Source organism: Prunus avium, chromosome 1, assembly GCF_965620075.1.
Source record: "Prunus avium chromosome 1, drPruAviu1.hap1.1, whole genome shotgun sequence".
NCBI lineage: Eukaryota > Viridiplantae > Streptophyta > Magnoliopsida > Rosales > Rosaceae > Prunus > Prunus avium.
The window spans coordinates 46,297,971-46,322,182 of record NC_142284.1 but is presented as its reverse complement, the minus strand read 5'-3'; the positions used below and the strand labels follow the sequence as shown (position 1 = coordinate 46,322,182).

Here is a 24,212-nt window from a genome sequence, read left to right as displayed (position 1 = left end):
TGAGTAATAAGTTCGAGTGACATTTCTTAAAAAATTCCATAAATTTAAAAGACGGACAGAGGTATCATCTACATCTAATACTGCAGCCGCATTGTACTTTCCATGGACTGTAGTACACGCTCTCAATTTATGCAAACGTGAAAACCCTCCTCATCCACCCCTGCACTGTGCACCCTCACCCACTGTGTATGTGTGTGGTGGTGGTGGTGTTGATGGCAAGAGCACAGCAACAAGGATATTAGGGAACAAGGAATTAGTAAATCCCTTAGTATTGGGTTTTCCAAGTTTATTGGATTCTGTGGAGGCTGCTATGCTAACTAACATGTATTCGTTGACGGTGAAGCCCTCTTTCTTTTTACCAAAATTTTCTACTTCTTCTTCGTCGGCTTCTTCTTCTGTACATTTTTGGGCTGGGTCGTGTTCTTCTTCGGTTACCTTCCGAATAAAGACGAAAAACAGAGGAAGCAGGTTGAGAATTCACGCTTACGAGTCTTCAAAGAGCGACAGTCCCAATGCGTCTGGAGATTCCAAGCCTCCCAACGGCACTCTGGTATTTCTTTCTCTCTCCCAATTGACCTGCTAGATGCCTCCCTCTCTCTTTTCTCAATTGTTAATCTTACTAAAGTAGACCCATTGTCTAGTTGAAACACATATATTGTTGCCAACCCAACTCATATGATTGATTAAATTTCTTGAACTCAACAGCCAAAGAGCAGGAGAGAAATTCTTTTGGAGTACGTCAAAAATGTGCAGCCAGAATTCATGGAGCTCTTTGTAAAAAGGGCACCCCAGCAGGTATTTTATACGTCTTCGGCACAAACCCATTATGAATAAATGTCTGTCTTACTAATGCAAAGATAGAGGCTATGGATTTCTATTTCCATGACTAATCTGCTGAAATCAAACCACTTTTCACGGCTGCTCATGTAGGTGGTTGATGCAATGCGCCAAACAGTCACAAACATGATTGGAACTCTACCACCACAATTTTTTGCAGTCACAGTCACCACCGTAAGTATATAGCTTTTAATATTCTTTCTCTTCATAGAACTAGCAGCATGAGTATCATACGATCTGATGGGTTCTCTATATTTGGTGGCTGACTGATTTACTGATGCAAATCTTTTGTGCATGTTCTCATAATAGTTGTGTTTAAGCAATTTATATATTCAGTGGGATTGGTTGACTTCCATTTCAGGTTGCCGAAAATCTTGCACAACTCATGTACAGTATCATGATGACTGGATATATGTTTCAGAATGCACAGTACAGGTTGGAACTCCAGCAAGGTTTAGAGCCAGTTGCTCTTCCTGATGTGCAAGATAAAAAGGTGATATTTTTTCCCTTTTTATCTTTCAGTTTATATTTATGAACGTTCTTATCCTTTGGGTGGTTGCGGAAACCTTTTGCTACATCACCATTTGCTGAGGAGAAACCTTGTGGTGGCTACACTTTCAGACATTACCTCTCTGACCTGTGTGCTTTGGGAAGGCTTTTCTTTACCATGTAGTCATTTTGTATTTTTCTGATGGCATGGAGATTAGGGTATGTCACTCCTAATTATCTGACCCTTGTCTTACTAACGTGGAAAGTACCACATCTTTAAGTAAAATGCAGAGCTTGTGAAATTCCAATGATTCTTAATGGAGATGTAATCTTCAAAGCTGTGCACTTTTAGCTACTGGTTCTAATTAAGGCTGTTTTTGTCAAGGAAAATTCATAAAGCTGTAAACAATAAATCTTTTTTTTTTTTTTTTCATTTAGTTATGTTGACTCACTCATTTTGATGCTTCTGTTTTATTTTCGAGAGGTTTGTCTGTACAACCTTTAATTAGTACCCTGTGACTTACAGGATGCACCAGATTATGCACCTGGGACACAGAAGCATGTGTCAGGTGAAGTTATTAGGTGGAATAATGTTTCTGGCCCTGAGAGAATAGATGCTAAGAAGTACATTGAGTTACTTGAAGCAGAGATTGAGGAACTAAATCATCAAGTTGGGAGGAAATCTGCGAGTGGACAAAATGAACTGTTGGAGTATCTCAAGTCTCTTGAGCCCCAAAATTTAAAGGTAAACAACTTCCCCTCTGTTTATCTGAACTGCTTTTTATTGGCTAGATGCTAGGTGCGTGGCTGGTGGCTGAGGAAGGGTAGGTTCGTGGCTAAAGGCTAGGTGCTTTTTGTTGGAATATCTCAAGACGAGCACTATTATTATTACTGTTATTGTTCGTGGTAAAACTGATTGGGAAGATCCTACCTGCTACTAGTCAGTTGGGCCATTGTCCCCAGGATATGGTAGTGGAATAATGTGAACTATGCTCTATTTCATGTCATGAGAATCAGCTATTATTGCTTGTATATTAGTATTAAAGGGGCCATAAATCTCTGTGACCTCTGGTTAAATGTGTTCAAATTTGTAGGAGTTGACGAGCAGTGCTGGAGACGATGTTGTGGTTGCAATGAATACATTCATCAAGCGGCTTTTGGCTGTTTCAGATCCTGGCCAAATGAAGGTTTGCCCTTGCAATGAGCTGTATTTAGATTCTGGTTGAAGTTTCAGTGAAGTATTTTCCAAAATTTTCTTTATATCATAAAATGTTATGTACTGAAAAAAGAAGGTGAAATAGAGTCACTGTGGGGGGCCGCGGGTTGGACTGTTGGAGGGGAATAACTTGAAAACTAGAGTAACTGTTTTACGTGCACCCTGGATCGAAGTCAATTTATGTCATGAACTGAAGCTGAGCATCTCATATTATTTCTTCTCAAAATCAGTGATGTTTGTTCTAATCAAGTTAAGTTGTCTTGAATCACTTAAATTGAATATAACCTAAGCTTGTTGAATTGTTGCTACAGACAAGTGTAACAGAGACAGGTGCACCGGAACTTGCCAAGCTGCTGTATTGGCTGATGGTTGTGGGATACAGCATTCGCAATATTGAAGTTCGTTTTGATATGGAACGAGTACTTGGGACTCCTCCAAAGCTCGCAGAATTGCCTCCAGGAGAAAATGTTTAATTACGATTACTCCTCGTGGAATTACAACTTTCAATATAGTGGCACAAGTTCATGAATCACAAGGCTCCACAAGGCCTGGCTAATGGTGATACTAGATCTACTACTTAGTCTGTGAGTGTGCCTTTAGAATCTGGAAGTAGATGAGGGTTCAATAGAGAGATGACCAGACACCAATTAGGTGAAGGGCTGGGGAATTTTAGCATAAGCCCCAAACAACAATTTTTTCTAGCAATGAACTTAAGACTTTTGGCCTATTTATTTTTAACCATAAATTCTGTTTTTTTTTTTAATGCTATTAACTTTTAAGCCATATATATATATATATATATATATATATATATTTAACCATACTGATGATGAATAAAAAATTGCATTAATGTGACAGTTAGTTTAATCTGAGATTATGACATTATGACTGCAAGGGGTAAAGTTAATAAAGATTTTGCGGGTACATGAAACTACGGTAGAGCGAGCATCAGCGCTTAGTAGCAGTTAGATGCCATTCTATATATACAACCTGTCTCTCTTGGACCGGTTCGCTCCTCTCGTCTATCTCCCAATGCTCCTCCATTATCTCAATCCCAATCCTATACAGGAGATGGGGGATGATAAAAGATGGCAACTGCTGCTGCTGCTAAAGCAGTCTGTGTCTAAAACTTTAACCCATTTTTACCCTCTTGCAGGAAGGATCAAAGGCCACTTTTCCATAGATTGCAACGACCAAGGAGGTTACTATGTTGAGGCCCACACTGACTCCCGTTTGAATCACTTTTTCAACAGTCCTAATCTCTCATTAATCTCAAAATTTCTCAATTTCTTCCATCTCCAAGAACATGGGATGCTCCCACTCCAGGTGCTATGATACAAGGTCACCGTCTTTGCATGTGGTGGATTAGCCATTGCTGCCACCGTTTCACACATGCTCCTGGATGGGGCTTCGCTCAGTGTCTTTCTCAAAGCTTGGGAGGCCATGGCTCGTCGTGATCATCATCATCAGACTCAACCTGAATCCAAATATAATAATTATGATCCGATAATAGAAGAGTTGGATACAGAAAGACATTTGACTTCCAAATGAGTCAATGTAGTCGGACTCTTCAGATGTAGAGCTTGCTGAAGCCACAACAACAACAACAGCGCTGATATATCTATCAGCATTGTAAGCATTGAGCACGCTACAACTCAACTCAAACACAAGTTTGGTTTGGTGTCAGAATAAGCGGGGTAATGGCCATTTCCATACATGATCGCAGGCTCCATGTCCATGAGGTGGTTTCAAATTTCAATATCTAAAGAATAAATTGAGTTATATACTTGGGAAATCTAGCAAGACTGCTAATAACTCTAATATCAACACAAAACATCCAATTTCAAATCTAAAATTGAAAATGCAAATTGCAATGATCCTACCTACCCTTATCTGAAGCAGCAACGACACTCAAATTTAAAACCAGTTCAGTTGCCTTGCTTGCAGTGGTATTTAGAAAGAACTGAAAAAGAAAAAGAACAGAAAGATAGAACCTCAAGTTTCTCTTTGGGGAGGATACACGTAGATTTGAAGGAATAGCGTGCCTTATGGGGGCTCGTTGAATTGAGCTCGCGAAGCCACTGTTGCAGTTGCAGAGAAACCCTAAGCCGGACGGACAGCAAGCATGCAAGCAAGGGTGAGGGAGTGAGGAAGGGTTTAAAAAGTTTAAAGGCGAAGCATTTTTATAACGAGAGTGAGAGATTTTGGAAAATCCAACTTCTTCAAGTGGTTCCGCAAGAAGCCCGCCCGAGGACGAAAAGGAATCTTATAAAGCTTACGTGGCAGGTGAGGGATTTGATATGGGGAAAGCAGATCCCTGCTCCGGAAAACAGAGGATAGGCCCTCCTCCGTTTAGTGTACTTACTAACTATCATGTATGTCTTGTTGGCTGGCTATTGTTCTTCTTCGCCTTCCCTCCACTAAAACTATCCCCAGAGCCAGAGCCAGAGCTAGAACCAGAAACGAAACCGATAAAATAGTATGCTAGTTGGGTGGGGTTGTCTGGCTTAACACAGAGACAGACAGATCTTAGATAGTCTCTCAGTAAAGCAAGCAATCAGTCAAATATTATCTACAAACAAACATGCTTCTTCTTCCGGTTCCAGTACCAGTACCAGGGTCGACTCGCTTCCCTTCCTTTCAATTGGCTTCTCCAATACTCATCCGTCACCACCACCACCACCACCACCATATGTTCCATTTGTGGTCTCTGTCCGCTGCCGTTACCAACTCATCCCAAGCCCATCTACCCCCAATTCCATCCTCAACCTCAACCTCAACCTCAAACTCAAGACGGCGCTCTTTTGACGACGACCAAGCTGCCGTTTCCCGCTATGACTTCAGCCCCCTCCTCACCTTCCTCGCCGCCAAGTCAATGCCAATGTCATCTTCCGCCTCCTCCCCAACCTCACTCGACCCAGCCGAGTTCCAGCTGGCCGAGTCGTACCGGGCCGTGCCCGCCCCACTCTGGCACTCCCTCCTCAAATCTCTCTGCTCCTCCTCCTCCTCCGACATACAACTAGCCTACGCCGTCGTTTCCTGGCTCCAAAAGCACAACCTCTGCTTCTCCTACGAACTCCTCTACTCCATCCTCATCCACGCCCTCGGCCGCTCCGAGAAACTCTACGAGGCTTTCTTGCTCTCCCAGCGACAATCCTTAACACCGCTCACCTACAATGCTCTCATCGGCGCCTGTGCCCGCAACGGCGACCTCGAGAAGGCCCTCCATTTGATGTCCCGCATGCGCCAAGACGGTTATCGCTCCGACTTCGTCAATTACAGCTTGATCATTCAATCCCTCTCCCGCTCTAACAAGATTGATTCCCCCATTATGCTCAAGCTCTACCGGGAGATTGAGTCCGAGAGCATTGAGATTGATGGCCAGCTCTACAACGACATCATTGCTGGTTTCGCAAAAGCCGGTGAGCCCACGCAGGCTATGCATCTGCTCGCCATGGTCCAGGCCACTGGCTTGAGCCCCAAAACCGCCACTCTGGTTGCCCTCATCTCCGCCCTGGGGAATTGCGGTAGGGTGGTTGAAGCCGAAGCTATCTTTGAGGAGATGAAAGAAGGAGGATTGCAGCCCAGGACCAGGGCTTACAATGCCCTGCTCAAAGGCTATGTAAAGGCTGCTCAATTGAAAGACGCCGAATCCATCGTTTCCCAGATGGAGAAGAGCGGCATTTCACCCGATGAGCACACATACAGCCTGCTCATTGATGCCTATGCGAATGCGGGAAGGTGGGAAAGCGCAAGAATTGTGCTGAAAGAGATGGAAGCCGGCAATGTGCAGCCTAATTCCTATGTTTTCAGTAGGATCTTAGCGAGCTACCGTGATAGAGGAGAGTGGCAAAAGTCGTTCCAAGTATTGAGGGAGATGAAGAGCAGCGGGGTAAGACCCGACAGGCATTTTTACAATGTCATGATTGACACATTTGGAAAGTCCAACTGTCTTGATCATGTTATGGCTACCTTTGAAAGGATGCTATCCGAGGGAATTCAACCCGACACTGTCACCTGGAATACGCTTATAGATTGTCATTGCAAGTCAGGCCACCATAAAAGAGCAGAGGAATTATTTGAGGAAATGCACCAAAGTGGGTGCGCCCCTTGCGCCACCACCTATAACATCATGATAAATTCCTTTGGGGAGCAGCAGAGATGGGTTGAGGTGAAGGGCTTGTTGGGGAAGATGCAGGCTCAGGGTTTACTGCCCAACATAGTTACCTATACCACCCTAGTTGATATTTATGGAAAGTCGGGGAGATTTAATGATGCAATAGAGTGCTTGGAGGTCATGAAGTCTGCAGGCTTGAAACCATCCCCGACTATGTACAATGCCTTAATTAATGCCTATGCACAAAGAGTAAGTTGTATTCTCAACACTTCTCACACACCTTATGTAATTTTATTATGCACCCTCCTCACTTGAGTTACATTACACTTGCTGGCATTTCTTAGATTGTAGAATACTGGAATATGTTAAGCATATAACCATCTTATCTTAGGTGATTTTACCTTCACTTTTCCCTTGCATTATACAATTGATCTTTCTTCTTACTCTTTTTTTCTTTCTGAAAAAACATTATTCTGTGAATTGAAACCATCATATGGCAAATTTTTTATTCAGTGTCATATCTATTCGTAATGACATGACCAGCTTCAAGTGGATTCTCCTACCATTTGAGAAAGTTGCACTCCCTCAGTTTTTAGCTTTGACACAATCTCAAACCAGTTGCACTCCCTCAGTTTTTAGCTTTGACACAATCTCAAACCTGTTCTCAGTACTACCAGTGACGGAGTTCAAAAATATTGCTGACTATACTGTGTGTGTGTGTGTGTGTGCGTGCACGCCAGTGACGGAGTTCAAAAATATTGCTGACTATACCATGTTGTGCGTGTGTGCGTGTGTGTTTGTCTATTTATTTACTTATGTGTGTGTGTGTGTGTTTGTCTATTTATTTACTTATATTTGGACTGCTGAAGCTTTAGATATGCTGTTTAATTTCCAACTAGAAAGCTTTTCTCATTACTTCAATTCAAACTACTGTTTTATCTTTCTATTTGGATCTCCGATAATGAATTGGATAGTCTTATCATGAGTGTGATGGTTGAACATTTTTTTGATCTTCCATGCGAATGTTTGACAGGGTTTGTCTGAGCAAGCACTGAACGCATTTAGGGTCATGAGAGCAGATGGCTTAAAACCCAGTCTCTTAGCTCTCAATTCATTAATCAATGCATTTGGAGAAGATAGAAGGGATGCTGAGGCCTTTTCTGTGTTGCAGTACATGAAGGAAAATGTAAGTTAATGTTTTTCACAGTTTCTAATTTATTATTACTGCACAAAGCGGTACAATTGATCTTGCCATTTTATTACAATTCACTTGCTTCCTTATAACTGCAGGACCTGAAACCAGATGTAGTTACATATACTACGCTTATGAAAACCCTTATCCGTGTTGATAAATTTTACAAGGTATATGAATCTTGTATAATGTTCTTTATCATAGATGACCTCTGCATTTTGTATGCATAATAGGCCTTCAGCTTTTGTGGTGCCTTAATTGTACATATTGCCATGTGACTTATATACGTGTTAGATAATTCCAGTATCTGAGGATGTTTGGTATATTTCAACATAGGTTGCGTTGTTTGGTTTCAGGTTCCAGCTGTGTATGAAGAAATGATTCTGTCTAGATGCACTCCAGATAGGAAAGCCAGGGCAATGTTGCGGTCTGCTCTGAAATACATGAAACAGACACTGAGATGATGAATGATATGATTTGAGTCGTATCATATAGCCAAATTTACTTGTGTTCTCCTTATCATGCTTGATCTAGTCAGGTCTCGTATGAAGGTTAGGCCCAAACTGTATATTGACATATTTTTTTCTTCCTTCAGTAGTTTAGGGTCTAATAGGAAGGTTAGGCCAAAGCCGCGTATTTACACACACAAGCATGAATTTAAGTTTCACGAATGTCAGCATCTCCAAACATTTCTTTTTCTTTATGTCTGATGATTTTGCAGGAACCAAGATTTAGGCTGGCCATCATGCAATGGAATTCAACCTCAAGGACGATCATGTTCCAGAGTTTGGGAAGAAAGAGACCTGCCACACCCTCTTAACAAACACGAGAACAGTTGAAGAAACAACCCCCTTCACCTCAATATAATTATAGTTTAAGCACCAGATAAAATTGTTGCTTGTATCTTGTAAAAATTTGCCAATTACTTTTTATCATAAAGTGGAATGTAATTATAAAACTAAATCGGCTTATATTTTTTTCTTCATGTCTTTATAGGAAGAGCGTGATTATTTAGGCAGCATTTTGTTTTCCACTCTTTTTTTGTCTGCAAAGAGATGTGCATTATATTTTAGTCCGGTGTTATGATATGCAAAATTAAGACATCCGAAGACTCGGTAAGCAAATACATTGATGCTTCACTTGAAAAGAATATGACTAGTTTTACAGAGTAAACAATTACACTATGAGTTAAAAAAATTGTTCGTATTGTGTGTACTTGTACATATAAAAATTTGAGGAGATCCTATCTCAAAAATTTGGCATATATATTCTTATTTTTCCTGTTCTTCCCATGACGACTAGGAATGGGTAAATCAAAATTCACTTCAAATTACGGACCTCAACTTCTTGCTGCTCATGGTGTTTCACTAAAACTATTGGAAACAAATGGAGAAGTGGTGGAATGTGCGGAACCACATCTGATCAGTCCAGTGCGGCAGGAAGCTGCTGACGCCGGGTTGTTTCTCAATATCAGAGTGCAATAGCAGAAACAATTGGTCTAGCACACTTGCCTTTTGAAATTCTGGAACAGAACATGAACAATAACAGGACGGAAGATAACAAGAAGAGCCTGAAATATGTTCTTATCTCCTGCATTCCTAATTCAAGCACCTCCATCTTCTTTCCATATCTGCTACTCCTCTCAACTAAGTACCCGTCAAGATACTCATCTATGGATACCCACTTGTCTAAGGTGGGCACAGAAGCCTTGGAATAATTTTCACCAAGATGGTTTGGCCCCAATTTAAAAATTGTGAAAAATGCCGCAGACCATTCATTGAGAACTCTCTGAAAGTGAAAATTTTACACTGTTAAACATTAACTGTTGGTTCGTTGAGACCCCATTTCATTAACTGTTGGTTCTGTATATGCTGAAACTTAAAAGATGAACCAAAAAACTAACATACATTGAAGGTACCAAAGTCAGTGGGATTGAACATTTTGAAGCAATCTCTTGATGAGGCTGCTCCATCTCCATATATCTTAGTCAAAATGAAAAAGGATGCAGATTTGTCTGAGTCAAGTTTTCTTTGAGATCATAAATTTGAAGGAAAAAGAGGGATAATTTGACAAACCTCAAAGGTGAAAGCCATTGGCACCCTTACAATATCAAACATATAATCAGTTGCTGTCCCGTGTGCCAGATACCTACAATTAAGCCGTATTAAAACTTAATGGAAAAACTTAAAATAAGCATTTTTAAATAGTGAGCTTTAAATCCTTTAAACTCTGGCTCATGAGTTGTGGTGTAAAGATTAATGAGCCAACTAAACTACTTAAAATTTTAGACCCAGCAGGGCTTTAGCCTTGCAGTCAAACTACCCCTATGCCCTCACAAGTGCCAAATTTCCTATGTAAAACCCTCTAGCCCTCATCCTCCAGCACAGTTCAATTGGTTATTGAGGCTAGCATCCCCGCCATGTAATTAATCATATTGGGCAAGCAAAAAACAGAAGATATCATTGGTAAGAATAACAACGAACTGAACAATAATAGTGACTGTTAGTAATACTAACCCAACAGAACCTCCACCAGACCCAATCATGCAACGCCTTTGGCAATGCAGATGGTTGAGTTCCTCAAGCAATGACTTCATCTGGTGCGAGGAAACTCCATCAGGGGTTGTGTTCTTATGGTCATATGGCATAAATAGAGCCTAAAAAACAAGAAGCTATATAAGAAATGTGCCATTTGCAGAGTACACAAACCATAAATTAAAAATCAAACAAAAATTAAGGGTCGCTGCACTTTAATGGTAATTGGTAAAAGAATATAAAACTGTATACACTGTAAGTGACAAAATCGTAGGTGACAATGCCACTTTTGTAAAACAGAAGTGCTTTAATCAGAAACTTCCAAAAATGGTGAATATGACTTCGGAGTCAACAGTAGGGAATAATAACTGAAAGTTTGTCTGACGTACCTCCATTCCAGAGTGTATATTAACCCATATGTGTGGATCAAATGACACGGCAACTTTCCGCATTATCTGAGTTTCAGGTTCGCTGAAAGGAGCAGTTCCAGGATTTTCCTCATATGGATCATAATCCTGTGATAGAAAAACAACATAAAAATGAAAGAAGAGTTTTAAGAACAAAATAGCACAATAAACGAAATGACAGTTGAATATTTAATTTAAAGAGAGAAAGCAGGAAAAACAATGAATGAGACTACAGCTTCATCTAATGATGTGTTATATATTACGTGCACTGCTATATAATGGTAAACAAGGTCCACCTCAAGAAGACAATTAATAGATGAAATAAACAAGCAACATGATAAATGTGATATAGCATGAATAAGAAAATAAGACTAGCATCAAATGAACAAGTGTGACTAACCTTCTCCTTTTTGCCCCAATCTACGCTCCAATTACGGTTGAGATCAACTCCTCTCCCTGTCACAAGATGCAAACTTAAACACAATATACATACACACACACACACACACACATACATACATAATACATGCTAGAAGAATATTCACACGTGAGTGCAGAAAGTTGGTCTAGGAACAGGAGTAAAAGTACAGACTACTGGAAAATGGGGTAATTTATACAATTGTCGGGCTATCCTTGCTTTTAAAATATATTATTAGTTCCTTTTAAATAATAGGGGAACATCTGATATTGCATATATGTTGATTGACAGAGAGGATTCTATTTATAATAGAGTGTGCGTATAAATATGTTTCAAAATCCACAAAATCAACTGCTTTACCATTTCTCCTCTCACAGAGGTCTCCTGCTTCAACAATTCTGCGGCCATTTATGTTTTCCATAGGAACCATCTGACATATAATTAGATATCAGAACTCAAAAAATACCAAAGTTCTTCAAGTATCTCCGAAGAAATAGCTCATCAGAATTGAAGAGGAAAGTATTTCAAGCCCTGGGGCATCAGGTTCTAATGATGAGTACTATAGATCAAGCATACCAGTTGTAAACCCCCTAACAAATAATATAAAATTCTCAAGAGCAATACATGCAGATGGATCCATGAGAAACATGGAAACAAATCATCTCCATATAAGGAGTTGCCAACTTGTAAGTTTGAGCTCATATACTCACCCTAGAGATAAACAGCAGAAGGCATAAAAATATTGCTCATAATTTCTGAAGAAATGCCAGATAGATTGAAGTGAAAGCCAGATACTTGAAGTGGAAGAAGATGAAGATATGAGATGGAGGTGCCCATTCATTATTTCAAATTCTAGTGGCCCTAATATTTCTAGCTCATGTTGTAGTATGCTGCTTAAATGGACGAAGCAAAAGCAGAAGTGTTTCATAAACAGTTGACATCATCTGGTAAAAGCAAATTGCATCTACATTAATAATTATTAGGGAAAGAGTCTTGCAGCACATTATCAAAAAGTTACCTTTATCAAGAGTTTGTCAAGGGTATGGTCTAAGGTGGCTGGGTCCAGGTTGGGTAGAAACTGTTCTTTACTCAATATTGAAAGGATTCGCAAAGCAAGTTCAGATGTAATGAGCTCCCTTCCATGCTGTCCAAAACTCTGGAAGACAAGGAATCATCTGTCAAAAACACCAGCCATTACCAATCTGAGATTATCTATACGCTAAAAAACAGATTATAAATATTCTGTAATTCATTACACCAGTTTGATATAGTGTTGAAGTACATGGAAATCCCCGCTTTTGTTTAACTTGAAAAATCAAAGAACATTAAGGCCTATAAACAGCCAACCCTGAATGCAAAATCTAATTAATAGGAATCCAACGCATAAAAATACATTAAAGCCTTACAAGAAGTATCCGAAACTTTGGCCTGTCATCAGTCTCTTGCCTTCTCCGGCAATAGGTAACTACTGCGATCTCAGCAGAGTAGCCCTTGTTTCGAGATTTAATTGTATCGAACTGTCATTAACATCAAAGTTTTAGGAAACTAAATGAATTTCAGGAAAACAATAAACCGGCAAAGGCAACCTACAGTGAGCAGGTCTGGGTGACGAAAGACCAAAGCTTTTATTTCTTCCATCAAATCCCCACTGCAGACCAATAAAAGGAAAGTTTGATTATATATATATGATGTTTTCAAGGTTAAATAAACTGAGAAATTCATGACAAGTTGACATCAAGTAAACCAAAGATATGAAATGTTAGTGAATAGCCAGAACAAGATTCAGGCATTCAGTTCCCTACAATTTCTGAACAACCAACCATAGAGTCAGTCAGTATCAGCCCTAATTCCTTCCACGAAGAAAACAAGAAATGAAAGAAATAAACAGAAAACCCATTTTAAGATTCAACGAAAAATAAATAAATCTGTTACTTCCAATTCAGCGCAACTCAGAGGAGCCAGATTAATTCAGGCAAAAAAGACATATGGGAAGTGCAAAAAGATCGGAACACAGTAAAAAATAGAATAAGGGAAAGAAAAATCGTTGATAAAGAGAGTAGACGTCACCTGGAATGATAGAGATCACGATTAATGGGCGTCAAAGAAGAGTGAGTGAGATTAGTATTGCCATGAACGACCAAGAAACCTTGCAACCAAGCAAAGAAACACAAACTGATGGATAAGGGAGAGGAGAGGAGAAGGAGATGAGCCATGCCAGAGCCAGTCAGACCAAAACCAAGAAGAAGAAGAAGAAAAGACGGAAAAAGTTGATCTATTTTAGTTTAGTTTTTTTTTCTTTTCCTTGAGTTTTCATTATTCCATTTTCAAGCTGTGTGGCAAAAGAAGAGAAGGGAAGAGGGTTAACTCTTCTTCTGTCAGTTTGTCCTGTTGTTCCAACTTCCACGTTCAACGGTCTTGATAGCTTCGCTTATTTTTTCTTATTTTCCTTTAAATTACTTCTTTTTCTGAATTCAGTAGGTCAGACACTCATTACATTTTTTACATGGTCCCCTAGAGCAAGAAGACCGGCCTTGGCTGGTTTCGATCCACTGTGGATCGTCCCACAACAAGGAGATCAGTTAGATTTTAGTTGAATTGACCCGAAAAATCAACAGTTGTTTTTTATTTTTATTTTTTAAAATTAAAATTATTGTCTGCTTTTTTCGTTAAATGTTGCATACATTCCTTGAAGACAATCACACATATATATATATATAAGTAATGCTATTTAGACACACAAAATTGACCACATTAGCATATCATTTTATGTGGCAGCCGATAGGGCTCGTCAATGGGGCGGGCCGGATTAGCCCGGCCTAAATTTAATGGATTCGAATCGGGCCGGGCTGAATTTTAAAGAGGAGAGAGAAAATATCAGGCCAGGCTTTTTTAAAAAATTCAAAGCCCAAGCCCATCTCATGGGCTGGGCTTGAAAAAGGCCATCGAGTCGGGCCGGGCCGAAATGGGCCTAAAAAATAATAAGTTGATGGTATGAATAAATATGCAAATGTTTGGTGATATGTTAAAGAAAAGTATGATTATATTTGGTGGTATGATTATGTTTGGCGATATGATATGTTGTTCGTCTTATTATATACATATAATTGTTGTATTAATAAATGACACAAATTAATGTGTCAATTATCCAATTATAAATTATGAATGAGTAGAATTCAATAGAAACACAATTTTTCAAACAAGCAACACACACACACAAAAATGAAATAGGGGGATTTGTTATTCAAGTGATGTAATCCTAATCCTAAACCCTTATTTATACATAATTATATATGTATGCGGGCCTATCGGGCCGTGCTTTGTGGGCGGATCGGGCCGGGCTTTTATGGGCTTAATCGGGCCGGGCCGGGCTTCAAACACCCAAGCCCAAGCCAAGCCCAAGCCCAAGCGGGCCGGGCCGGGCGGGTCCCCGTAGGCCCATGAGCCCGCGGGCCAAATATTATTGTGTGTATTTTATTTTTATTTCTTTCTTTTTTATAATAATTATTATAAACAAAAAATAAAAGTGAAATAAAATTATTTTTTTCTCCAATAAATATTTTGTATTGAAAATTGGTTACATACTTCTAATCTTGATTGTTGAATTACATTAATTAAATGTATTGATAGTCTCTCAATTAGGCTTGTAGTTTACAAATGTTGAGCTGTACGTTATGTTTCCAGGTTGAGTTTAATCTTATTATTTGTGAAAGAGAAATGTTAGTAGTGAGGTGATCTTTTTGTACCACAAAAATGTGAAATGAGATTAACAAGTTAACCAGTCTTGTTTGTTTGCATAAAATAAAGATTAATGATATATAGTACAATAATATGATATCAAAGGAGTAGTAAAGGAGTGGGGTCGAATGAAACGAATTTTTGGAGAAGGGGATTGGATTGGAGAAGAGCCATGTGATGTTGGTCCAACGTGACCCATGCTTCTATTCCATCACCCAACTTGGTGTCCACCAAAATGATGAGATTCATGAAGACGGAATTACCAGTGGAAGCAATGCTGCTGATCCAGATTGGCTTTCCCCACCCAAAATCACCAGCTTCGTACAACCCAAACTTACACCAACTACTGAACCCATAGTATTCTTTTTCTTCTTCTTCTTCTTCTTCTTCTTCTTTTGTTTTAGTTATTTCCTTCAGACACTCCAACATGAGAGTCTTCCCCTCCTCGCCTGATCGCATTTTCTTAACAAAACCACCATCAACTTTGGACAACGCATTTCTCAACTCACTCACCAACCCATGCAATATTCTTGATCCGGAAGCGGAGCTATTATTATTGTTATTATTATTAGCCACCTCCTCCTCCTCATCTAGCATTAGCATCGGACATCGGGCAGCCGCAATCCAAAGGAGGTTTCCAATAGAATTCTCCAAACTTAAATCTGCAGCAGCAGCAGTATCTGATGCTGCTGCAGCCTCATAAGCATCATCTAAGAATATCCTTGAGCGCAAGTTCACCGTGTGAGTCAGCACTGAAGGCCTTTCGAAACCATATTTTTGTTTAGAGGCAGCCATGGCGCATTGCCATATGAAAGCTGAAACCACTTCAACACGCGTGGGTCCACGTTTCAGTACTTGCACACATGATGATGAACTATTGGCCATGTCCTTGAGGTTGGCTATAGCTGAGGCATCAAATACAAATCTTTTTGTGACGCATGAGGACTTGCCGTCCTTTATGAACAAGGAACCCCACATCGGAATTGATGAATCTCTAAGCCATAAATCATCGTTGGTGGGGAACAGACGAGTTGCAGCAAATAAATTGGGCCCTCCTATTATTGAAGAAGCTACGCTTGTATATGTTGTTGCGTCTTCTGTTTGATGATCATCTGAATCTGAATCTGATGATGATGATGATGATATTAATATTGAATCTGATGATGATGATGAGGAGGAGGAGGATGTTCTTAACAAAGAGCCGGGGCCAGGGCTGCTGATGCTGCTGCGCGCACGAGCAATGGCAGTCCAGGATTTGAGAAAGGTGCACAAAGCAGCACCATCAAGGATCTTGTGTGAGATGCATAGGCCGATGGCGATGCCGCCACATTTGAACACATTGACTTGAATGTTGGTTACACTTGCACCTGCATTTGTTACATCACAAGGGAGGAAGCGATGTAGTAGTAGCAAAAGGTCAGGTCGGCTGAGAAATTCATCAAGACTAGAGTAGTTAACTCGGGCTTCCACATAATGAGCTCCTTGGTCGTTGCAGTCAATGGACAGGTCATCTTTGATCTCCCCAGCAAGTGGGTAAAACCCAGTTAAGGTTTCTGCCAAAGAGGTCTTTAGCAAATGTAACCTGCTATTAATATTATCATCGTCATTTTCATTTATAGGAGGATGATAAAAGAGGATTACGGGAGCATAGGGAGCTGGTATGAGCTGGTCCAGAAGTGAAAGCTTAAAAATTCTCAGGTGAGAGGGTGTTGGGCAAGATGGTTTAATTTTCTCTTTGGAAATAATTTCTACTTCCATTTTTCAATGTGTTTGGCAAAAGAATCTGTCATTTCAACTAGCTAGCTAGCTAGTTTATAAGCGGCAGAAAGGTATCTTTCTGCATTAGGTGCGGCGCCAGCTTCGTTTGTCATATTATTTGTAGAATATATATGAAATGCATATCAGTCCTTTTCCATAAGCTACTCTCTCTCTCTCTCTCTCTCTCTCTCTCTCTCTCTCTCTATATATATATATATATATATATATTAGTGATGTTTATCAGAGTGAAGCGTGCGTGCATTTGGTTCTCGATCGATGATCACCATGACTACACATGTTTGATAAGAGATGACGAAAAGCATGATAGCAACCTTCGTAGTTAAAAAAGCTATTGCTAATCCATTACAAATAACATATGATATGAAAATCATTGCCGATCGACTTGATACCAAACTAAGAACGTACGTACGCACTCACTCTAGTTATTCGTTTTCTATATAGCTCTTGAATTGATAATGATTCATGATTTAGACAGACAGACCCCCTTTGACTTGATATGATGTAGTGTAGGTAGGGTATCGTCCTCTCCTAAGCAAAACTCTTATGAGCCCTGTGCTAATTAAGCGATTAATAAGAAGCTCCGCCAGCAGAGCCACTGTGTTTGTCCTAAGTCCTAATCACCATCAACCACTTTGTTGACGTACTCCATGGATCAATCGAATCAATACTTTGATCCTATTCCTACATACAACAGGGAAATTGGTGAATTTTCTCATTGCTTACATATAATTTGTCCATGGATCAAAATTGATAGAGATTTAGATGGAGTTGATGGCAAGGGGCAACATGGAACACCAAATTTTGGTCAAGGGGGCAAAGTGAATCACTTAAACTTCCAAAGGGCAATATGAAATTTGACCAATATTTCATGAGGCACTGTAGCAAGTAAACATATAAAGTAACAGGAAGCAATAAGCAAAAAGTTACATAGATAGCTGGAAAGAAAGGCATGTTATCTTAGGTTTATACAACTCACCTCGTAAATGAATTTTGTAATTTGGAGTTTCATAATTCATCACGAAACTCTAAAGTGCATTCATCACGAGGCTTGGCTTCAGCTAATCTACTAAGCATTCTCTTTAAGACCCTGGGTTTCCCCATTTTGGGGTTGTGCGAATGAGTTATCACATTTGATGTTTCTTAAATGAATTTTCGTAATTCAGGGTTCCTATTTGTAACCAAACAAAAAATAAGAAACTTTGTATGCAGATTTTAGGAGCTTCGCCTTCTAGCATTTCGCTAATCAATTTTCATATTTTCAGGGCTATGTAAATGAATTTTTTCACTTTTTAGGCTTTCGCTAATGAATTTTGTCATGAAGAAATTTTTGCCTAAATGGGTTGCTAGAATGAAATTTCACATTTTGGACCTATTATAAAATTTTCACTTTTGGGGTTTCACAAAACTTCGAGTTTTGGAGTTTTTTGTGTTTCACGAATGCATTTTCACATTTTGAGATTTCACTAATGTTCGTATTTTGGGATTCTAATGAATTTTTGCATTTTAGGGTTTTGCTAAATAATTTTCACATTTTGGGGCTTTAAATTTACGCATATAGGTTTTGATGGTTTGGGGATGAAGTGAAGAAGACGATGGATGAGTGAAGAAGATGATGAAGGAGCATAGTGTGACTTAAGAGACAAGCGGAGAAAATATGGAAGGCAAAAAAGAAGTGATATGTGGACAATATGAAGTATTTGTAGAGGATATTTTAGCGATAATTTTAAAAAGAGGACATGTTTGCACAAATCATACAGGCAAGGAGCAAATTTCCCTACATAACAAACAAAAGGAGTGACTTTGAATTTGAACAATATTTTCATTTTAAATACACAAGAGAAGTGTCAAAGCCTTTTTAACTCGACCTGACCCAATCGCCCTACGTGACACTTCAAAAGGCGAAACTCTCCAAATCGACGAGGGGATCCAAGCCTCCAAATGTCAATTCTACGACCAACTCCCTTAAGTAAAATGCTCGGTTAGGCACATTTGATAGATCCTGATTAAGGGAAGGAGAGGTGTCCCTATTGACTAGGGAAGAAAGGGAGGTAGGAACTTAATAAGACTTGTATAAAATGATTGTTATCTTGCAACTTTCCACTTAGTGGTTGAATCTGAATTCACAGTACTTGTGATGTTAATGCGCATCGCCAATGATGCGAATTGGATGGACTTACACACGCACAAATGGGTATCTAATTCAACTCGAACACATTGTATCCAGTCCAAAAAAGTAAAAACTTATTTCATAAAATATGGTGCCCTAAACGAAAGCTAAAGGCCATTTGATTTTGACTTTGAGACTATTTCACCAAATCTTAAATTTTCGGCATGGTCTCTATCCTTTTTTGTATTTTTGTATTTATTTTTCCCTTTAGTTTTATTATGAATGTAAGTTTTAAATACAACTATAAAAGCTTAATTTTTTTTATACAAATTTTGAGTGGAGGATCACCAACTGGCGTGGTAAGACGGTGACACTCTATAATTTCGCGCTTTAGTTGACAAATCCTCAAACAATAAAAGGAAAATCCAGGTATTTAATGAAAAATCTACTCTACTGTTTAAATTTCAAAGAATGCACGCTAGACCGTCCGATCAAAAATATGACCGTTGGAGGCGCTAGACCTTTTAATATTTTAAAGCCACTGGTCCTCTCACACAATAAAACCAAGCAACACAGATACCAATACAACGATAAAGTTAAGCACCTTCTTCTTCACTGCTCTCTCTCTCTCGCTCTCTCTCTCTCTCTCTGGGTATTTTGCAATCTGCTCTGAAGTTTGAATATCATCAATCATCAATGTCAAAGATGAAACCGGATCGCAAGCCTCCTCTTGCTAAATCACCCATCAGGCTTCGACCCCGTCGGGTCCTCGGATCAAACTCAAACTGTATGCCAACCCCAGCAGGGCGGTCTGAGATCGGGTTCGAGCAAACCGATAAAATTTTAACAGGTCTGGTTTTTCGTTTTCGAATTCGGTTTTTAATTTGGGCATTGAGGTGATATGATTATATCAATAATTTTGGAATTGGCTCAGGCGGTTCGTTAAGAAAATCGGAGAAAGCAAGGCGCACGGGCACATGGGAGATGGAAGAAGCGGAGCTTCGACCTGAATACCGCTCCATTTCGTGGGAACTGAGGGCTTTAGAAAAGATGGTAACTGGAGAGGAATTGGGCAAGGAAGATTATTGTGGTGGTGGTGGAGATACTGATAGCAGCAGCAGCCATAGGCTGAGTTCGTTGAATTCGAGTCCTTTGTTTGAAAGGGGTAGGTTTTACGAGGAGTATTCTGCTAGAAGGAATGAGCGGCTGAATAGGAAGAATAAGATCAAGGTAAAGGAGGGCGGTTGTGAGACAAATTATTCAACAACTGCCGCGTCTGCGTCTGCGTCCGCCTCTAAATGCAAGTACAATAATAAGCTGGGTGTTACAGTAGAATCTGCCAAAAGAAACAGTTTTACCAGCACTCGTACTACTACTAGCAGTAGGAAGCTTCAAAGCTTGAGGAAATCGGTCTCTGCTGCTTACTCGGTGGTGGAGACTCAACAGGCTCCGACTCCAACTCCAGCTCCGGCACCGGCTCCCAGGTATATGCTGAGAAGCTTGAACAAAGAAAATATGAAGCCTCCTCTGCCTCAGCCTACTTTGTACTCCTCTCATCAAAATCATAAATCTGCAAATCGCGGGGGACGGAAAACCGGAGCTCCAACTCCAACTCCAACTCCTAGGGTTGGGTATTATTAGGCAAGATTTCAATACTTTGGGATGTTTTAGTTGATTGACTTGATTTGATGAACCGTATCCTACTCACTCAGGCAGGCAAATTTGTGTTGCCTTGCCTCCGTTTTCTCTGTTTCTGAAACTCAACTTATATAAAATTGATGTGCCTGCGTGCCTATTCTATTAATATTATCAGATCACCCTCTTTCCTTACGACCTAATTTTAATTTAGGTTATTATTCGGAACAGGAAGATGTTATCGCTTGAAATAACCCTCATCTTTTTTGCGATCTATATTCTTTGTTTCTCAAGTCGCTTAGCTCCTTTTCAACCACACAATGGAGGAGCAGGGGAGGGACCACCATACAATTAGGAGGAGGAGGATGTCTCTTCTACTGTGAAAGCAATACAAAAGAGCAAATACGAAGAAAAAAACTGTATGATGGTAATGACCAAACCAATACCATACCACCTTCAGACTTCAGACAGAGCATACGCGTAGGCAAACCAGAACCATCTTCAGTAATTACAGTTGCATCTTGCAAAATCTAATGGTTCAGATCAGATAGTTGGCAAGCATTAATAAACAACAGCTGAATGAACAACAAACTTATCCTCTTTCTCATTTTGTCTCTGCAATTTCCTTTTCTTTCAGTTCTACAGCGCCTCTGTACCACAAAGAGTCCATCACATCATCAATGTTGTGGTAACGGCCAACCTTAGTTTGGAACGGTAATATAGGAATCTCACATTATAATTGGACCAGCATCACAATAGGAGCTTAGGAACTTCTTACTCCTTTGACAGCTTCAATTCGAAGAACTGGACCACCACTGCAACAGGAGCTTATGAGCTTCTATGTAGTCAACAGTATCTTGACGACTTATCCCTAACTTCGGGGCATTTGCACTTACAATAACTGCTCTACAAGCTGTACCAAGGGCGCAAAATTTCAGTGTAAACTCTTTTCACAAACGTTTGTGCAAAAGTTCTTCTCCTATTAACTTTAAAATATTTGACTTAGTGGTGGAAATAATGGAGTACATACAAGTATGTGCACAAAGTTGGTGAGAATAGAGTTACTGATTTTAAGTGCGGCAAACTCAAATTTCCACCCTATCAATTCCAATGCCATCCTCATTCTCTAAGTCCTTTCGAGAGATTATATTCATGAGCGTCCTGGTAGCTTGGCCAACAGCACGAGAAGTCTTCTTTGCTGCTCCAACAACAGCAGGTTGCAAAGAGATGATGGGCAGGCTTGCCCTCTCTTGAATCATAGCTGTATCACAAAAGATTAATAGTACTTGTTTAGAAGTGGGTGAAGATCAATGGAAAGCCTGTATTACGAAAAACAGCAGCAGATCAAATTCTTTACAAGATGGAGCTTAAAACATACACATAGTCTGCTGTCGAGCAAGTGAACCAATCTGCCGAATCCCAGCTTCAGCAGCTTGAACAGCTTGAGTGGATTTGCTGACCCCATCAGCTATCTCTTGGCTGAGCAAAGAATGGAATAAAAGCATGACATACATAATGCAATTTAGCAATTGAGATATAAAACTCACAAGACATGAATGAAACATGCATAAAGGAGAAAATTAATAAGAAGGGCTTGACAGATATGACAGCTAGCCAATTGCCTCATGAAATCATTCCTCCTATCAAACCAGACTTAGTGTATTTCTGAAAAAAAATAAAAAAAACTGGAATAGCACAATTCCTCCTCCTTAACCTTAAATACCCCATTCTGTATGTAGATGTGGGTGCATGTGTGTACAAGTACGGCCAACTATTGAATGGATTCATATTGGGGATATAATTGGATGACTAATAGCATCTCCAATAGGGGTCCATGGGTGAGAGCTATGGTTTAAATTTAACCCCAAACAGTGATAAACACAGCTCCAATAGCACCGGAAAAGAGGGGCTATTATCACTTCTGGTGGAAAAGCGGTGAAAGTGAAAACCAAATCTGACTTTAGCTATAACCCCCAACAGTGACCTCCACGTGGCGATGCAATATGGGGCCTGCACATGTGCTGCTGTAGAGGGAGATAAAGGAACCCATTTTCTCCTCATCCTTCTATCCGACGTCTCTCTTATCAGTCACTCTTTCTTTCTCTCATTTAATTATTATGGGTTTTTTTATTTGGTTTGGGTTTGATTTTTCTGGGATTGCAATTGGTTTGATTTCCTGGGATTGGGATTGAGGTTGCAGGTAATTTTTGGGTGTGCTGGGTGCAACTGGGGTTGGTTTTTTTCTGGGTTAGTTTTAATTTTGTGCAGAGGGTGTAGTCGGAAGAGCCTATGGTTGTTGCGGAGCAGGAGGGAAACGGGTTGGGTGATCAAGAAAATTTTATTGTTGTCCTTAAATTTTTTAGTGATTTGGATATCTCCCTATTGGAGTCGGTCTTAAATTTGACCCCTAAATATGACTCCTATTGGAGATACTCTCATAGGATATATACTCGATAGAGGAGAAGCTATAAAGTAATGCTGAAAGGTTCAATAACACTCAATCGATTAATCAATGGATCGTAACAATGAATCAGAAAGAAAGATGTCATTATCACCTTAGATCACTCAGTTCCAGTGTAAGATCACTTATTTCCATTCCTGAAAGCCTAATGGCAGCCATAGTACTAGGGAGTTCTTCACGAGCTGTATCTGCCAGCTTTGAAAGAGATAGTGCAGCTCTCCCCATTGCCTACAGAATATACAAGAAACGAGCCACATTGGAACCAGAATTTGGACCAAATTCCAAACATGAGATTCAAACCAAAGAAAAGATTTTTAAAGTGACTTACAGCTATCAAAGAATGGATGGAACGATCAATTGCAAACGAACCAAGACCCAAGAACAAATAGTTGAAAGATAGAAATAGAAGTGAATAGAATATGATTCTGGGTTTAGGGTTTAATTGAAAAATATTATCCCATTGTAAAGTCAAAACTCCCTAAAACAAATTAACTGATTTTCTAAGCACTTCTTTTTCCTTTAAACTGAAATGCAGAATGAGCAGACGACAACTTACACAAAGCGTTGGTACAGCTGCAATTACAAGGCTCGTAAATGCCACAGAAGTCTGCACACAATGAAATCAATCCATGCTCGTATCAGCAATGATGAACAAAATTAACTTCTTTTTCTGATCCCTGACTCTTATATCAAAATGAATAGATAAAAAGTCTTCAAATTTATCATTTATTTTATAGATTAATCCCAATTTCCACATCAAAAATAAAAATTTAAGTGATCTAAATATGGAAGAATAGAATTGAGGCCTATACCGTGCAGGCGATGAAGGTCAGGAGAAAGAAAGCTTGTTCGCTCAAGCTCAATTTGGCCACCGACGGACTCGGAACGCTAGGGTTTCTGACTTCCACATTCAACGGACCTTGCGACACGTCGATTTGAAGAAAAGCATCCTTGGTGAGCTCCGTCACGGCAGGGTCGGACAGGGAAGAGGACGTTTTAGCGGAATTGGAAGCGCAAAGCGTGAATAAACGGGAGGACTTTGAAGGCGAAGTCAGAGAAACAGAGCTGAATTTGCAGGGCTGGAGAAGATTAACTGAAGAAGAAGAAGTGTGTTTAGGATTTCGGGCACGGATTGGGGCCGAGAGGTGTGAGAAGTGAGCAGATTTCATTTTGCAATCAAAATTAATTAGGAGCTCAGCTTCAGAGTTGAGTAGCCGCCATTTTGGATAAGCTGGGGCCTGATGTTTGCTTCTTGCTAACTGACTAACAGAAATTAATTAACAAA

General features: G+C 39.7%; 6 protein-coding genes across 8 annotated transcripts; 3 read left to right on the top strand and 3 right to left on the bottom strand.

Annotated features, from left to right (window-relative positions):
* Positions 1 to 77: 77 nt before the first annotated feature.
* LOC110753613 (uncharacterized) lies at positions 78 to 3,305 on the top strand. Its single transcript, XM_021954549.2, has 7 exons — positions 78 to 550; positions 706 to 795; positions 931 to 1,011; positions 1,199 to 1,330; positions 1,853 to 2,071; positions 2,421 to 2,513; positions 2,854 to 3,305. Exons 1-7 carry the CDS (start codon positions 311 to 313, stop codon positions 3,013 to 3,015), a joined length of 1,017 nt encoding a protein of 338 aa, XP_021810241.1. The 5' UTR covers positions 78 to 310; the 3' UTR covers positions 3,016 to 3,305.
* A 1,628-nt stretch (positions 3,306 to 4,933) lies between these two features.
* Positions 4,934 to 8,838, top strand: LOC110753594 (Pentatricopeptide repeat (PPR-like) superfamily protein). Its single transcript, XM_021954528.2, has 5 exons — positions 4,934 to 6,908; positions 7,693 to 7,845; positions 7,950 to 8,021; positions 8,208 to 8,402; positions 8,573 to 8,838. Exons 1-4 carry the CDS (start codon positions 5,127 to 5,129, stop codon positions 8,313 to 8,315), a joined length of 2,115 nt encoding a protein of 704 aa, XP_021810220.1. The 5' UTR covers positions 4,934 to 5,126; the 3' UTR covers positions 8,316 to 8,402; positions 8,573 to 8,838.
* Positions 8,839 to 8,960: 122 nt separating this feature from the next.
* On the bottom strand, positions 8,961 to 13,602 carry LOC110753595 (Zn-dependent exopeptidases superfamily protein). 2 transcript variants are annotated; one of them, XM_021954529.2, is made up of 11 exons: positions 13,278 to 13,599; positions 12,801 to 12,858; positions 12,617 to 12,727; positions 12,229 to 12,366; positions 11,571 to 11,640; positions 11,193 to 11,248; positions 10,775 to 10,900; positions 10,368 to 10,507; positions 9,927 to 9,999; positions 9,759 to 9,833; positions 8,961 to 9,639 (listed from the first exon to the last, which is right to left on the bottom strand). In XM_021954529.2, the coding sequence occupies exons 1-11, from the start codon at positions 13,421 to 13,423 to the stop codon at positions 9,322 to 9,324; spliced, it is 1,311 nt and encodes a 436-aa protein (XP_021810221.1). In that variant the 5' UTR covers positions 13,424 to 13,599; the 3' UTR covers positions 8,961 to 9,321. The 2 variants fall into 2 exon arrangements, with proteins under 2 accessions (XP_021810221.1, XP_088110018.1); XM_088253892.1 differs by lacking the exon at positions 9,759 to 9,833 and having other exon boundaries at positions 13,278 to 13,602.
* A 1,356-nt stretch (positions 13,603 to 14,958) lies between these two features.
* Positions 14,959 to 16,729, bottom strand: LOC110753620 (epi-neemfruitin B 7-O-acetyltransferse L7AT-like). Its single transcript, XM_088247424.1, has one exon. It carries the CDS (start codon positions 16,701 to 16,703, stop codon positions 15,045 to 15,047), a length of 1,659 nt encoding a protein of 552 aa, XP_088103550.1. The 5' UTR covers positions 16,704 to 16,729; the 3' UTR covers positions 14,959 to 15,044.
* Positions 16,730 to 19,391: 2,662 nt separating this feature from the next.
* On the top strand, positions 19,392 to 20,648 carry LOC110753602 (uncharacterized). The gene is made up of 2 exons (XM_021954534.2): positions 19,392 to 19,681; positions 19,766 to 20,648. Exons 1-2 carry the CDS (start codon positions 19,528 to 19,530, stop codon positions 20,470 to 20,472), a joined length of 861 nt encoding a protein of 286 aa, XP_021810226.2. The 5' UTR covers positions 19,392 to 19,527; the 3' UTR covers positions 20,473 to 20,648.
* A 398-nt stretch (positions 20,649 to 21,046) lies between these two features.
* Positions 21,047 to 24,096, bottom strand: LOC110753603 (uncharacterized). 2 transcript variants are annotated; one of them, XR_002526185.2, is made up of 6 exons: positions 23,740 to 24,096; positions 23,484 to 23,534; positions 23,022 to 23,155; positions 21,845 to 21,945; positions 21,497 to 21,727; positions 21,047 to 21,379 (listed from the first exon to the last, which is right to left on the bottom strand). XR_002526185.2 is itself a non-coding variant. In XM_088244790.1 (5 exons), the coding sequence occupies exons 1-5, from the start codon at positions 24,094 to 24,096 to the stop codon at positions 21,552 to 21,554; spliced, it is 819 nt and encodes a 272-aa protein (XP_088100916.1). In that variant the 3' UTR covers positions 21,047 to 21,551. The 2 variants fall into 2 exon arrangements, 1 of the variants encoding a protein (XP_088100916.1); XM_088244790.1 differs by having other exon boundaries at positions 21,047 to 21,727.
* Between the last annotated feature and the right edge of the window lie 116 nt (positions 24,097 to 24,212).

What these genes read in the sequence shown, in the direction of transcription:
- LOC110753613 (XM_021954549.2), top strand. Translation starts at nt 311, where the DNA reads ATGCTAACTAACATGTATTCGTTGACGGTGAAGCCCTCTTTCTTTTTA. An exon ending in TTGCAGTCACAGTCACCACC is followed by an intron (nt 1,012 to 1,198) that starts GTAAGTATATAG and finishes CTTCCATTTCAG; the next exon opens with GTTGCCGAAAATCTTGCACA. An exon ending in CTGATGTGCAAGATAAAAAG is followed by an intron (nt 1,331 to 1,852) that starts GTGATATTTTTT and finishes TGTGACTTACAG; the next exon opens with GATGCACCAGATTATGCACC.
- LOC110753594 (XM_021954528.2), top strand. Translation starts at nt 5,127, where the DNA reads ATGCTTCTTCTTCCGGTTCCAGTACCAGTACCAGGGTCGACTCGCTTC. An exon ending in TTAATGCCTATGCACAAAGA is followed by an intron (nt 6,909 to 7,692) that starts GTAAGTTGTATT and finishes AATGTTTGACAG; the next exon opens with GGTTTGTCTGAGCAAGCACT. An exon ending in TGCAGTACATGAAGGAAAAT is followed by an intron (nt 7,846 to 7,949) that starts GTAAGTTAATGT and finishes TTATAACTGCAG; the next exon opens with GACCTGAAACCAGATGTAGT.
- LOC110753595 (XM_021954529.2), bottom strand. Translation starts at nt 13,423, where the DNA reads ATGGCTCATCTCCTTCTCCTCTCCTCTCCCTTATCCATCAGTTTGTGT. An exon ending in ATTGGGGCAAAAAGGAGAAG is followed by an intron (nt 10,901 to 11,192) that starts GTTAGTCACACT and finishes TTTCTATCACAG; the next exon opens with GATTATGATCCATATGAGGA. An exon ending in CAATGGCTTTCACCTTTGAG is followed by an intron (nt 9,834 to 9,926) that starts GTTTGTCAAATT and finishes ATTTTGACTAAG; the next exon opens with ATATATGGAGATGGAGCAGC.
- LOC110753620 (XM_088247424.1), bottom strand. Translation starts at nt 16,703, where the DNA reads ATGGAAGTAGAAATTATTTCCAAAGAGAAAATTAAACCATCTTGCCCA.
- LOC110753602 (XM_021954534.2), top strand. Translation starts at nt 19,528, where the DNA reads ATGTCAAAGATGAAACCGGATCGCAAGCCTCCTCTTGCTAAATCACCC. An exon ending in AACCGATAAAATTTTAACAG is followed by an intron (nt 19,682 to 19,765) that starts GTCTGGTTTTTC and finishes GAATTGGCTCAG; the next exon opens with GCGGTTCGTTAAGAAAATCG.
- LOC110753603 (XM_088244790.1), bottom strand. Translation starts at nt 24,096, where the DNA reads ATGAAATCTGCTCACTTCTCACACCTCTCGGCCCCAATCCGTGCCCGA. An exon ending in CTGGAACTGAGTGATCTAAG is followed by an intron (nt 21,946 to 23,021) that starts GTGATAATGACA and finishes TTCTTTGCTCAG; the next exon opens with CCAAGAGATAGCTGATGGGG. An exon ending in TGCTCGACAGCAGACTATGT is followed by an intron (nt 21,728 to 21,844) that starts GTATGTTTTAAG and finishes TTTGTGATACAG; the next exon opens with CTATGATTCAAGAGAGGGCA.